Source organism: Ixodes scapularis, unplaced genomic scaffold (genome assembly GCF_016920785.2).
Source record: "Ixodes scapularis isolate PalLabHiFi unplaced genomic scaffold, ASM1692078v2 PGA_scaffold0__279_contigs__length_252992795, whole genome shotgun sequence".
Lineage (NCBI taxonomy): Eukaryota > Metazoa > Arthropoda > Arachnida > Ixodida > Ixodidae > Ixodes > Ixodes scapularis.
Genome location: NW_024609835.1, coordinates 159,608,819 through 159,622,162, shown reverse-complemented (window position 1 = coordinate 159,622,162; position 13,344 = coordinate 159,608,819). Strand labels below are relative to the sequence as shown.

The following is a 13,344-nucleotide window of genomic DNA, read 5'->3' as shown; positions in this document are numbered from 1 at the left end:
CAGACTTGTGGTCGGGCTTTCTGGTTCGTAGGACGGCACGAGTGACCCTCGAGTAGACTAAGACACACGTGTCGAGCTCATTCTTTGTCACAAATAACCGAGCGGATGGAGATGGCACCCACCCTTAAGCATCGCCTTCACCTTCTCCAAGAATGGTGGTCCAGCCAAGTCCGGCGCCCACAGGACTTCTCCGCTTTTCAGGCTGTCCACAAGCCTCTGCGGGTAAAAAAAGGTCACGCACGTCTTGCACCGTCCCTCTCTGCTCAGAAATGCTAGTTGAGACCACCCCTAAAAATCACTGCCAAAATCAAAAGTTAAGACTGTACACTATAAAAGCACTTGTCACAAATTTAGGCTTTGTTCCAATTCGTTTCTACAGGAATGATAAATTTGAAAAGTAAAAACTTCAAAGAAAAAGTGTTTTCAGAAATTTTTCCTTTTATCTGTTACAAACTACAGTTTTTCAATTATATCAGATTCAGAATAGTTTGATAATATCGATAATTTGATCTGCAAAAGTATGTCAACTTAAGCACTAATTGAAATTCCTGCACATCTCTTAAAACCAAAGACCACGACAAGCGGGAGCATGCCAAACAGCACATCCAAGAAGCACAAAATAGGGTAGAACCTTGACAAAAACAGCAAGCGCCACGGCTCGCGCGTGCACTTTGCTGTACTAACGCGTGCGCACGTAGGCGTAGACTTTGGAGGGGCATCAGGGCTCGTGCCCCCCAATAAGATCGGGGGGGGGGGGGGGGAAAGGGGGGGAAAGGGGGGGCAGAGCCCCCCCCCCCCCTCAGGTTTGGGCCATGATCCTTACCGAGACGCTGTTTACATGCCATGTAACGAGCTTCTAGTAGTGGCATGTAAACAAAATAATGCCCACATTGCCTTTATTGACAAAATATATGAGAAATAGAATCCCAGCATGCTTTCGTTAGCTTCAATGTCCAGTTCTGGCGAAAAGGTGATGCTCAGCACCCCCCCCCCACCCCCCCCACCCCCCCCCCCCCCATCCCCATCCCCCCCCGGAGAACTTCTCAGCCTGCCCCCCCGGGGGAGATGGAAAGTCTACGCCGCTGCGTGCGCATGACCGTGACCTCAACAGTAAAGACCACTGAACCCAAAAATAAACAATACAAGAGGAACCTGAAGTATAAAAAAAAGGAGCAGGATGTTAAGCAACTTTCTCTTAGTTCATAAAAAAATTCAAGCAAAAAAAAGAAACGGCAAAAAAAAAAATTGCAATGCAAAAAATGAGGCCAAACAAAAATGACAAAAGAAAATTATAAACAAGCCCTTCAAAGCACGACTGAACAAACATTATCAACATGCTCCACCGACTAAAGGCTTTCTTTTTTTCATTTTATTTTCGGGCGAAGGAGTCAAGGCAGAGTGTCGCTTTTCCCCTCCGATTCCTTTCCCCTTTCGCTACCTATGACCGGGGCTAGAGTAAAATAATATTGCGATCGGCTGGAACGTGCTTCAATTTTCCCTGCACAGCCTCGGTGCATGCAAACCGATCACGGGAGCAAAAACAGCAGTGTTCAGGGAAAGCCTACCTACCAAAAGCACAGCGCACTGTTCGATGTGGCTAGGGCAAAATGTCACATAATGTCCCAAATACTGGTATTCCATACAGCCGCACAAAGCTCCTATACTTTTTCATTGGATTTTCAAAGGGACGTCTTGCCTGCTAGAAATGGACAATATTTCTAAATACATGGGATCGATATAATCGTGATCGACTGTGTTTATTTAGTTACCTCAATTCAAGGTCACAATCTAGGTCGGAAGACAAGTGAATGAACAATTTTCAAGGCCAGGATTTTTCCTTTCAAATAGAGAAATTGCAACCCATTTGCAAGCTTGTAGGGCAATCCCTGAATGCCCGAACAAGGGCAATGACTTAACAAAGGTCAAGGCATCACCTTGAGGAACAGCAGCTCCTTGTAGATGCACCTGGTGGGACTGCGATCGTTGCCTGGTAGGATCTGGATCGTCTGCAAAACAACAAGAAACAAAAGAGAGTTGCGTGGTTTCACGCAAAGCCACCTCCCAAGTCAACCCAAAAGCATTTACCTAAAAGAAACATTAAACTAAAAAAAAAACATATTTGTAAGTTAATAAACTGCTTTGGAACCGGTCCGTGCTGCGTTAGGGGCCGTACGTACCAGGTTGCAGAGTGCGTCGGCGGTGGGTGGTTGCTGGAGCACGGTGGCCTTGCTCCAGGAGCAGTCGAGCTGCATCATGTCTTCGCTGCTGCTCCGCTGGGACGGATCATAGTGCTGCAGGACGTCGTACTTTGCATTCACCTGCATTGTTGTCTGCAACACCAGGCCCCGATTTTGAACTACGGCAGAGGGAACAAGGTCAATCTAAAACGGTGAATATAGGGCACAGAAACGACAACACGAAAGAAGATATAATATGCCCAGCACTAAGGGCAAGAGAGAGAATGAGGAAAAAAAACACAACTAAATCAAATCAAACAAAGAGAAAGAAAAAAAAAAGACAATTACAAATCTCTGTAATGCGAAACTAGAGCGCAGCTCTTGACGAGAAGGAGGGGAGGGTACGGAGGGGAGAGCATGCTTCTCCTCCATACCCTCTCCTCCTGCCACTGAATTTGTTCATGCGTGACGTGACACAAAGTCGTGACATCATTTTCCCCGCTAAATTTAGCGGGAAAACTGATTTGGTGTTGAGGTCACGTGACGTCGATTTCCTCGCTAAATTTAGAGGAAGAAAATTTCCCCGCTAACTTTGGCGGGGAGACGTCCCGTAATGCAATGCGCGCAGTTACGCCGACGGCCCCAACGCCGCTCAACCCGGAAACGGAAGCCTAAGAGCTTCACTCAAAAAATTGACATTTGCATTTAGACAGCGGAAGGTTGGTGTGTCTTTGAGGTACTGAGGTATGGAAACACTGGTTAACGCCGTAGACGTGAAATTTAGCCAGTGCGGCAGACTGCCAGCCTGGGGTCTTCAATGTGCGTCACGCAGCAGTAATATACTTGACCGCATACCGGTACAATGCTCATCCAGATCAAAATGGGTAAGGGTGGGGATTAAGCCTAGGATTCCCGGAATTTGCAGCAGGAGATATTGCTGCACGTGCCCTGAGCTTTGGTGCGCCAAGACTGCAGCGTCGAGGCAGAAGAGCACTCATGCACCGCACCGGAGAAAGAGACGAAAAATAAATGGGCTGTTGCGAAGCCCAAGTCTCTTCAAAGCCTGGTTAAATTAAGGCTACGCCCACCCAGGCAATAACGGGCAAGAGGCGCAGTGCAGAGAGGTAGAGAGCAAAAATTTCAGCCTTCCCACTCTAGTGAAGAAGGAAGACCAACACAGCTGTACTATGGTGGGATAACCTCAAGGACGACGCCTAGAGGACGTCTAGGACGACCTCAAGGACGACGTCTAGGATGGCCTCAAGGACGACCTCAAGGACGACTTCTAGGACAACGTCCAGGACAACCTCAAGGACGATGCCTAGGACGACCTCAGGGACGACCTGAAGGACAACGTCTAGCACGACCTAAAGGATGACTTCTAGGACAACCTCGAGGACAACATCTAGGACGACCTCTAAAATGACCTCGAGGACAACGTCTAGGATGACCTCTAGGACGACCTCGAGGACGACATCTAGGAAGACCTCAATGATGGCTTTTAGGACGACCTCGAGGACAACCTCTCGGACGAGCTCAAGGATGACGTCTAGGACGGCCTGAAGGACGACGACTAGATCGAACTCAAGAACGACTTCTAGGACTACGCCTAGAGAAGTTTAGCCTTTCCACTCTGGAGAAAGCCAGAGTGGAAAGGCTGGAAAGGTTGCTGTCGCCGCTCATAGATGGCGGTAGCTGTCGAGAGTTTTGCGTCAAGATTTATTTGTCCACAGACACGAAACTGAGGAAACTAGCCCTTAATAGCTCCGCTGTAAAAAAAAAGAGAGCGACATAGCCCTATGCTTCGCACCAGCCATGTCAGTCAGCAGTTTTCAGACGTAACAGCCGGGAAGGCAAGAATGACAAACTGGAAATAAATATACATATCCCTAAGGGTGTTCGACGGGACCATTGTTTGTGAGCGTAACAGCCAAGAAAATGTATTCTAGGAATGTGTCAATGAAGTTTTACTTAAAGTTAGGTGTGCGCAAACCTGCCGATGTTCGAATTCGACAAGGTTTGACTTTTGCAAACTTTTAATGCAAAGTTTAACAAGAGTTTGACCAACGTTCAACTTTCGTGCGCATGTGCAAGACCGAAAACGAGCTGCCGCACCTCCTGCCGCCAGATCAACAAACTAATTAAATCATTAAAAGTGCATATCTTTGCTTTTGTATTGTATAAATACTTGTAATCATTTCACAATATATAAACTAAACTACATTATAATATTTTTTGCTTCAGAAATATTGACATTTTTGTGTAGAAGTCGGGCAACACTCTCCACAAGCCGAACTTTGTTGAACTTTGCTGAAAGTTTGAAGATATGGTTACAATGATTAAAAATTTCATACCCTGTCTGTATGTAAACAAGTTTTAAAAAGTTTTTTTTTTTTTTTTGTCACAACAACACAGTTTTGTTTAAGGTATCTTTTGATCTAGAAGTTGAACCTGAATACCTTTTTTTCAGGGATTATTACCTCATAAATTAGAGGGTGCAACAAGACTATTATGTCTAAAAAATGTTAGCTACAAAATTTTCTATTAGAGTGATCCCACTAGCCACTCTGGCTACGCCACTGCTGCTGAAATGCATCGAGTTAACTTTGGTCTTCTTGCACATGCAACAGCCTTGCTGGAGCTTCGCACGTGCAGGACACAAGACTGTGCGAGACGACTCGGGCAGTCGCCTGCCTCCTGTGTACTAAAGTAATGGCAGCTTCACTAGGGTGACCACCTTCCTGCTGGCGAGGTACGAGACACGCTGACCGGGAGGGGGGTGGGGGTGGGGGGGGGGGGGGGGGGGGGGGGGGGGGGGGTAAAAGGACAGTATGACAAAAGGAACTTAAAAGGAACTTATTAACACGGACACCCCGAAATGTGGCTCCGCTAACGTATTTAATATTCTGTGTTGTCCAAAAGCTTATTACCGTATTTACTCGCATAATGAATGCACCCTCCACAACGGCCATCAATATTTGGACTTCTTCCTTTTTCTCGCGTAATGAGCGCACTTTTAATTTTCGGCTCCTCAAGTCTTGAAGTCAATTTTCTTTTGCCGCCCAGCGGCCAGGCCAGGCCAAGTCAAGCCAAGCCAAGCCGCTCTTATAATGGCTGCATTGGCATGGCTGCGGAAGGGATCATTCATGAAATCGAGCAGCGCGTACGTCTAGCGAAGCTGGGGTCGAAGAATTGCCCAGCCCCGGACGTGCTTCATCCATAGGATGCATTGATGTCAACAAACACGCTGTCGTCTGTGATCCGCTAGCAATTTGTTCTTGCACTACTTTTCTACCAAGGGGAGAGGCACAACGGCACATGCACATCGGTGCTCCTGCAAGAACGACGGTCGCTTCTCGCAATGCTAGGATATAAAATAGCGTACTATCGCAATTTACACGATTACCAGCTACCTCCGCGATTTACATAATTGCCAGCTACCTCCGCGCTTCCCCATGCCCCGTTGTTCAGCAGCGCCATGAGTTGAATTGTGAATTTTACGACAGTGGGAAATGCGGAACATTTTGGTATATCTTGCGGTAGCTGGTAATTCTGGTAGCTGGAAAAACTGAGCTTCTCTTTGTGTTTAGCAGAATAAGTTATAGTAGATATGAAAATTTATTATAAATTAAAACAAAAATGACCGAAAAATGTTCAAAACCGGGGTCTCCGCTTAGCCGGGCAAAAGGAGGAACACCTGAGACTCACGTGAGAGTGAGACTGGGACAATCCCCAGAAATGTTTCCTCTGGATGCAGCCAAATGTTGGCAAGTCCTCCTTGCTTTCAATGGGTCCTGGAAGGCAAGGCACCCACACCACGACAGTCAGAAAACCGGCAACAATCAGTTATGTTTGCATCAGTGCTTTCCATCATCCTTACGTCATATTCGAAACTGCCAAGATTCTAAAGTGGAGAGGAGCTCTCTGGTTTATGGCATTCTATTACATTCGACAGCGTCAATCAGCAGTTTGTTCAACTCTGGCACGACAAACGCTTGCTGTACTCGCAACAAAATTTGTCAGGGAATAAACGAATACTACAACTTAACGCTAGCGTAAAACTGACTTCTTTCATTGTCGTGCAAGAAACATCAAAATCAGCATTTCTCTGCGCACAAGACAAACATTTTTATTGCTTGTCTTGACCGACGAGCAAAGGCTTGCCCCCCCCCCTCCCCCCTTTCGAAGACCAGCGGTCTACACCAAGCACCGCTCAGGTCAGACTCCCGCCGTGCTCGTGACATAACGTGCAGGCGACTCACCGCGGCAGGTGACAACCACCCGCGAGCACTGCCCGCCCCCCTTCTGGTAGCCCAGGAAGGCCGTGTACTGGGGGTCCGTGCCGTCGCAGGCCACCCACACGGGGTCCGTGTCTGTCACGTAGCCGCAGGTGCCCAGCATGCTCACCACCGCATTAAGCAGCGTCCTGGGGAAACCGCGCCGACCATTACAGTGAGCGACCACCTCATGGAGGTAGGAAGGTTCTCGAGGCAACATGACGCTACCAGAAGCTTCCTACCTCGATGGACCACCTCCAACCCAAATAACTCGCCAGAGAAACACCCAACTTGGCATGAGCTCGGCAATCCTAGGGGCCTAACTTGGACAAAATACGGTTTTACTCCTAGGCATTGGTGCCACAGTACTCGTCTTTTGGCGTTTCAACGGCTTTTCGGCAGCTTGCCACGTATAATTGCCAAAGTGCCAGACTCGAGCCAAAGAGGTCACGTAGACACCAAAAAACCGGCAGTGGATCCTAAACCTGGCACTTGTTTGACATTTAGACCCTAAAGTTGCCGCACAAAAATCCAATGACCAGAAGAGAAGCCTAATTCTAGCACTTATTCGACAATTTAGGCCAAGGGTGCCAGATCATAGCCAAGCTACCAGCAATGGGGCCTAACTTTGGCACTGGTTTGACAAATTAGGGACAATATACCCAGAGTCTGGCCAGGGAAGGTCAAGTCTGGCTTTACCTTGGCTTATTAAGGCTTTTGAGAGCCCTAAATTTCCAGACAAAAAACAAATTTTGGCCCAAAGAACTGCACTACCTGTGCTACCATTTCATTTTAAGACATTATACATAAAAATATTAACGGTGTAGCAGGTTCCATTCTTTATTCCCGTGGCCCTCAAAGTTGCATTGAAGTGCAATTGAGAATCCAACTTTCCCGCGGACGCGACTTTTTCTCGCGAAAATAAGGAAGTACCTTGCAGAATTAAGGCCAGTCTTGTTGTGTGGACATGTTTTGCTACGTTCTATAAAACTTTAATTAAAAACAAAAAATAGACACGACACCTATATCGCTGTTTTTATGCACAAAAATCGGGGAGCTGCCACGGCTAACTAGGTTTTTACAAAACTATTCCTTGTGTATTTGACCCTGCCTCAGACAGTCAGTAAATAAATAAAGGGTTTGAGATAAAAACTAAAAACATAGCTCTGACAAGCTGCACTTAATCTAAAGAACTTAGGTGTTTTTCACTATACCAAATGTGCTTCTTGAAGCATTAATAAATAAAAAAAATTAATGAACAGCAAAAAACTCAAAATTGCAACCACTGAAACACACTGCTCATCATCACAACATGACTGGACCATCTCCCCCGAAAATCAAACTTGGAGGATTCACGTGCCAAACCAACGAAGGACATCTGTCCCACTCGCCCCAACGAAGTACTGAAGATTCATTTCGACCACCTGAGGATCTTTTGACATGTACAACCAAAATCTCGATTACACGACGCCTTTCCTGCAACAAGCCTCCCAACTTGCCAAATGGGGATCTGTGGGCGTTGCCTCAAACCACCAAGGTGACTTTCCATTTCCCCCGAGTTGACGGATGGACGAATGTAATACGGCTGATTCTTTTGAGTCGGGTAGCGGCCACCTAGCCAGCATTCTCGATTTCAAAAGCCAACATGCACCAAAAATTAAGTTCACGTCATCTGCCACCAGGCAATTTGACTCCACCTAGTGGCAGGTGTACGAAACCGAGGAATTAGTAGCACGAAATCTAGTCATACACAGCCGAAATTAAAATATGAAAACAGAAGATTATAAAACAATCAGTTGAGGTTTAAAATATGGTGATCAAAGATTCTTCCGAGTTACAGGCTCTCTCCACCTTTCACCGGCACAAAGACTTGCCGGATTCCCTGTGGCCCTCACCTTGCTTCATCCGCAGGAAGGGCTCGAAGTTTGTCCTTGCTGGAGGACTCGGAATTCTTGCTCGAGTCCTCGTAGGGCGGAGATTCAAGGAGGGAAAAACTCTTGGGCTCCATTGACCACTCCAAAGGACATCCGGTTAGTTCCAGTTCGCACTCCGAGTCGGATGTGTCATCGATGAACAGAGTAGAGGAGGTTGACTTGGAGCGAGACATTCTCCTAGACTGCTGGAGAGAGGACAGCACAGCAAAGTCACGCAAAGAGAAAGGACAGGAAGCCCCAGAATATACCCTACGCAGCAAAGAAAACTGCATGCCCGCAAGATGTTGCACCTCATTTGAGAACAGTATGGTAGCCAAGAGTATTCTGAATTCTATTTGTAGTCTTACTGCCTCAACAACAGCCATGCAACAGATAAGAATAAGACAACAATCAACACAACACTGTAATCACCCCCCCATGCAGTGGGCACTTGCCTCTTCACAAATGCATAACTTATGAGAGGAGAAGGGGTGCCCAACCAGGTAGCACTTTTGCAAAATAAGTCGAATCTCGTTAATTCAAACTCAAGGGGGACCGAAACTTTGTTTGAATAAAGCAAAGTTTGAACTACCGGGAGTTTCCTCCCATAGAGATGCATAAAATGGAACCTGCATGTAAGTTTGAACTATACACAAGTTTGAATTAAGAGGGTTTGAATAAACGAGATTCGACTGCAATAGGTGTGAAATGATTCTTCGTATGCATTGTAGGTTCCCTGCTGTCCATTGCAGCTTCATTTGGAGCATCTTTTAGCCAAATTTCCAAGATTGTCTCACACTCTTCTTAAGGCAGACATCAAACCAGAGAAGAGGAAACCCTGCCTACTTTCCACGGAAATTAGCTCTCGGGCACTAAGCATTCGGGTAAAAAGGAGAAAGAGTAAACTAAAGAATGGAGCACAAAAAACACTGAAGAGGGATTTTGGAATTGGCCTGGAATCCAGCTTGTGCATTGGCCTTTAAAGGGCAACTCGGCTCAATTCCGAAGATTAATAGTGCATAGTGCACTATTTAATAGTGCATTTAATAGTGCATTAAAAAGCACTATTAAAAGACACTTATCATTTGCTTCGCGAAAAATGGAATACATACTGTTCAATCTAATTTTAAACACCAGCAGAAATCAAAACCGAAACTTTGGCTCCGTCTGGCAACATTGGCCTAAGACCGCTGAGAACATGGCTATCACGTGGTACGAGATCCTCTACGCAACAGCGGGCGGTATCGGGGCAGGCACGTGTCAGGCGCAGCTGTCGTCTGCACTACACTCTATCTCACGTTCTGGTGTCTAGGACATTTGACGACGTCTGCACAACGGCGGCATAAGTCTGCACATGTAGTATCCGTAGTGTGAACAAAAGCCCGAGAGACGATAATCACAAACGGTGAATCAATGACGGCGGTTGTGACACAGGAGACAGCCCTATTACCACGGCAAGACAGTCGGATGGCTCCGAAGACGCGCATTACGCAGGCGTGTTACACCAATCACGGGGACACCGCTGAGCGCCAAGAGGAAACGTTGCTGACGTCACCCGTTAGGCTTGCCCGGGGAAGTAAAAACAAGCATAAAGGTGATGACGTCTAGCTCAATGTTGGCTACGCCCACGCCATAGCCTTGACTGCGTTGCTGGCTGCTCCTCAATTCGTCCACTCGAGTCAGCCGATTTCGGCAACTTGGCGAGTTGCAAAGTTTGCCGGACAGTGTAAGAAATATTTAGACAGAACTAGGTCGTAGTATTTGACACGTGGCCTTCCTAGGTGGTACTGAAGAGAACTGCATTGTTTTTTCAAAAACAAAAATGAAGTGGAGTTGCCCTTTAAGGCCGCTCCCAACTGTGCAGGGAAGGCCACCATTTTCATTCACTCGCCCAGTAGAATGCAAGGGATCAACACCCAAATTTCGCTTCTTTCCTTCCATATCGCTGGCTCTGTCAAAAACATGATATACAGTCAAACCCGGATATATTGAATTCAAAGGGGATCGTAAAATAGTTTGATATATCTATAATTTGATATACAAAAATATGTTAACTTAAGCTCCCCAGTTGAATTTTCCACGCGTCTCTGCTAGTATTGAAGGCTGCGACAAATGGGGCCTTACCAAATAAAGCCTCTAAGAGCCCCTAAATATAGTAGAGCTTAGTGGGTGAAGATTACAAACACCGACGTATTTACTGGACGGTGCTGGCAGCGATCGTTTACACCTGGCCACGACATCCACACCGCGCCGGCAACAAAACACAAAAATAATTTTCAAAAATGAAAAAACGGAAAAAGCGAGCCACATAAAAGAAAACTGTCGATCCATAGAATAAAGTTAAGCAAGCAACAAAAAAAGAAACCTCACCAAATTCAAGCAGCAAAAAGAGAAAAGCAAAAAAAAAAAACGAAAAAAAACGGGCAAAGCAAAAACGGTGAAAGAAAAAGATAAACAAAGATAAGGAAACCATTGTTGTGGACACACTGGACTTGACGAAGACTTCTTTTTTACTTTTGGGGTTAACGAGTCGCGCAGTGACAGCTGCTGTGTTCGGGAAAAGAGTGCACGCTACCCTTCGAACAGAGGGTACTCCCTGCATTCCCTACGCATGCTTCTTGCCCTTCCCCTTGCTTTTGCCATCCTCCACTTTTTTTTTCACGGTTGTTCTACGGTTTTTACGGGCGCCCGCTTGCCCGCCCGCCCGCCCGCTTGAAACAAGTTTCTCCCCAATTGGCACTTTTTTTTCTAAGAGAGTAATTTGCTCCTGCAAAACATTCGATGATGCACCTTTCTACTATCACTCTACACTATGCAGTCCCACACGTCTATGGGCTGCCTCAACAAAAATGTAAACCCAGACCCGCAGATATTTGCACCCGAACTGCGTCCACATCCAATGAGCAATCTGCCAAATCTGATCAATTTTTATCAGCATCCACCAGTTTACTGCGGATATCTGTGGATGATCCGCAGATATACAGGGCAATACTGATCTCGATGACAATTTGTATAGAAGAGCGCATTATTTTCTCAAGTTTAAATCAAAGTATTGTATGACACTATGACTTATTTTTTTCCAAAATATACATTCTTTGTGAAGAAGTCAAAAAGTGTAAAAGTATCCCCACATGCCAACCGGAGTACCAGAACTGGCCGCGATCCCATGGCCAGGGCTTCCAAAGGAGGTCTCACTGTCATTCCCAGTGATGAAAGCGGCATTTTAATTTTTGTAGCAGGTTTCGTAGCAGGCAAAATGTTGGTTTGAAACAGCCATTTACTCTTTTGCAGCAGATCCCAACATGTTAGCATATCAACTGAGAGTCAAATAATGATTGCGTCACTAAAGGAGACAATCTTTGATAATAATTTATGAATCATCTTTGATATTGAAGTATACTACTTATTACTTTTTGGAATTATAATACAGTCGCTGACCATTTCTTCCGACGCCGATAATTCGGACTTGTTCAATATTTTCGATATAAGGAAGAACTGTTGCCTACCCGACAGAAACAGTGCATATTCACGACCAATGTTTCGGACAGCTTGAAGTCCGAAAGTTAGATTTTTCGGACAAAATCGTCGCTAGCAATCAGCGGGAAACGCCAAAGAGAAAAGAGTCAAAGTACAGGCTAGCTGGTGGAAGTCAACCATTTCGTCGTTTACCCTGAGACCGGGTTTTTTTTTGAAGAGCAGAAGTAACAGAAGTTTTCTGTTACTTCTGCTCTTCAAAAAACCCCCCAGTCTCAGGGTAAACGACGAAATGGTTGACCAAAGAGAAGCAGCCATTTTGGATTTTATGTTGGCTGCACATGGATTGGCTTGGTTTGGCAGCGCTACTTAAATACTGCTAAGTCCCACTGCTAGGTGACGTTGTACGGCTTTTCTTTCTCTCTAGCTGCGCATTATTATTATCATCATTGTTGTTTCCAATTTGCTTTGTTCATTCGCCATTGCAGTCACTTGTGCCTCTCATCTTGATCTCGTCTCGGTGAATCGTGTTTTTGGACTACACTGGCTTGGAAGCCATTGCCCCATTTGTTCCTCTGCCACCGCGATCTCTTACTAAGAAGCGCAGAAAGTACTCGACCATAACGCTAGAAAAGAAGGCAGCAATTCTCAAGCTAACAGAAAGTTGCCGAACGCAAATGGAGGCGTAACCTGAAGCAAGGTAATATTTACGGATTTTTAAAGCCCGCTTAGGTGTACTGAGGCAAGTTTTTTATTCTGCTGATCTTTCGAAATGCTCTATTATCCGGACGTTGTTTCGGTCCCTGCAAAGTCTAGAAAATCGGCCGGCGACTGTACATATAACTATTCATAAAAAGTACATGACACGCAACTGTCTTTTTTAGAAATAAGGCTCAAGTCAAAGTAAATTCCATTTATATAAAGTAAGAAAAAAATGGTTGAAAAATTAATTATAGCAAGATACTTCAGTTGAGATAAAGCGTCTCTCCCACTCCATCTTTTACACTCATTGTCGATGTAGCCTATCAATATCGCCTATGTGAAATTCTGGGAAGAACTAGCATATCCTATAAAATGTCGATCAATCAAAATACGTTCCACCAAGATTTATAATCCAACAAAACTCAAAAATGTAATATCATAACCTGCTATCCCCAAATACGACCAAAAAATTGGAGTGTGGCTTTAAAAATGACACTCCTAATTTGGTAGGGTAAGCGACATTGGAGTAAGGCATGAGTAGAAGTTCACGATTGATGGCTATGCGGGAACTACCTTGACCACCTATTCAAACATAAGTCTGTGTTTCTTGTTTCCCTTTCCTTTCCTGGCACCGCTCTTTAAAGTTAAAGAACAACCTGTAATAGAACTGAGCGTAATTTCCGAGCCCATTGCCCAAACCCCTGGTTGTTCCCCCGCAAAACCCACTTCACCTAACACGCCGGTACAACGCAGGGAAGCCAGGCAGTGAAGGTTGACGTGAGCAATGCAGTGTCACGTAGT

At 45.5% G+C, this 13,344-nt stretch overlaps 1 protein-coding gene across 3 annotated transcripts in view; it reads right to left on the bottom strand.

Moving 5' to 3' along the window:
• Positions 1-13,344, bottom strand: part of LOC115332900 (protein zwilch homolog) — a 60,998-nt gene that overhangs the window by 42,962 nt on the left and 4,692 nt on the right. For 2 of the 3 annotated variants that reach the window (XM_040498822.2, XM_029995415.4), the window contains exons 4-9: positions 8,350-8,570; positions 6,440-6,603; positions 5,886-5,971; positions 2,178-2,330; positions 1,935-2,006; positions 123-216 (exon numbers count right to left, since the gene is read on the bottom strand). In XM_040498822.2, coding sequence (XP_040354756.1) covers positions 123-216; positions 1,935-2,006; positions 2,178-2,330; positions 5,886-5,971; positions 6,440-6,603; positions 8,350-8,570 — 790 coding nt within the window. Of the gene's footprint in view, positions 1-122; positions 217-1,934; positions 2,007-2,177; positions 2,331-5,885; positions 5,972-6,439; positions 6,604-8,349; positions 8,574-13,344 lie in introns of all 3 variants that reach the window. The other variant, XM_029995475.4, reaches the window with a different exon arrangement.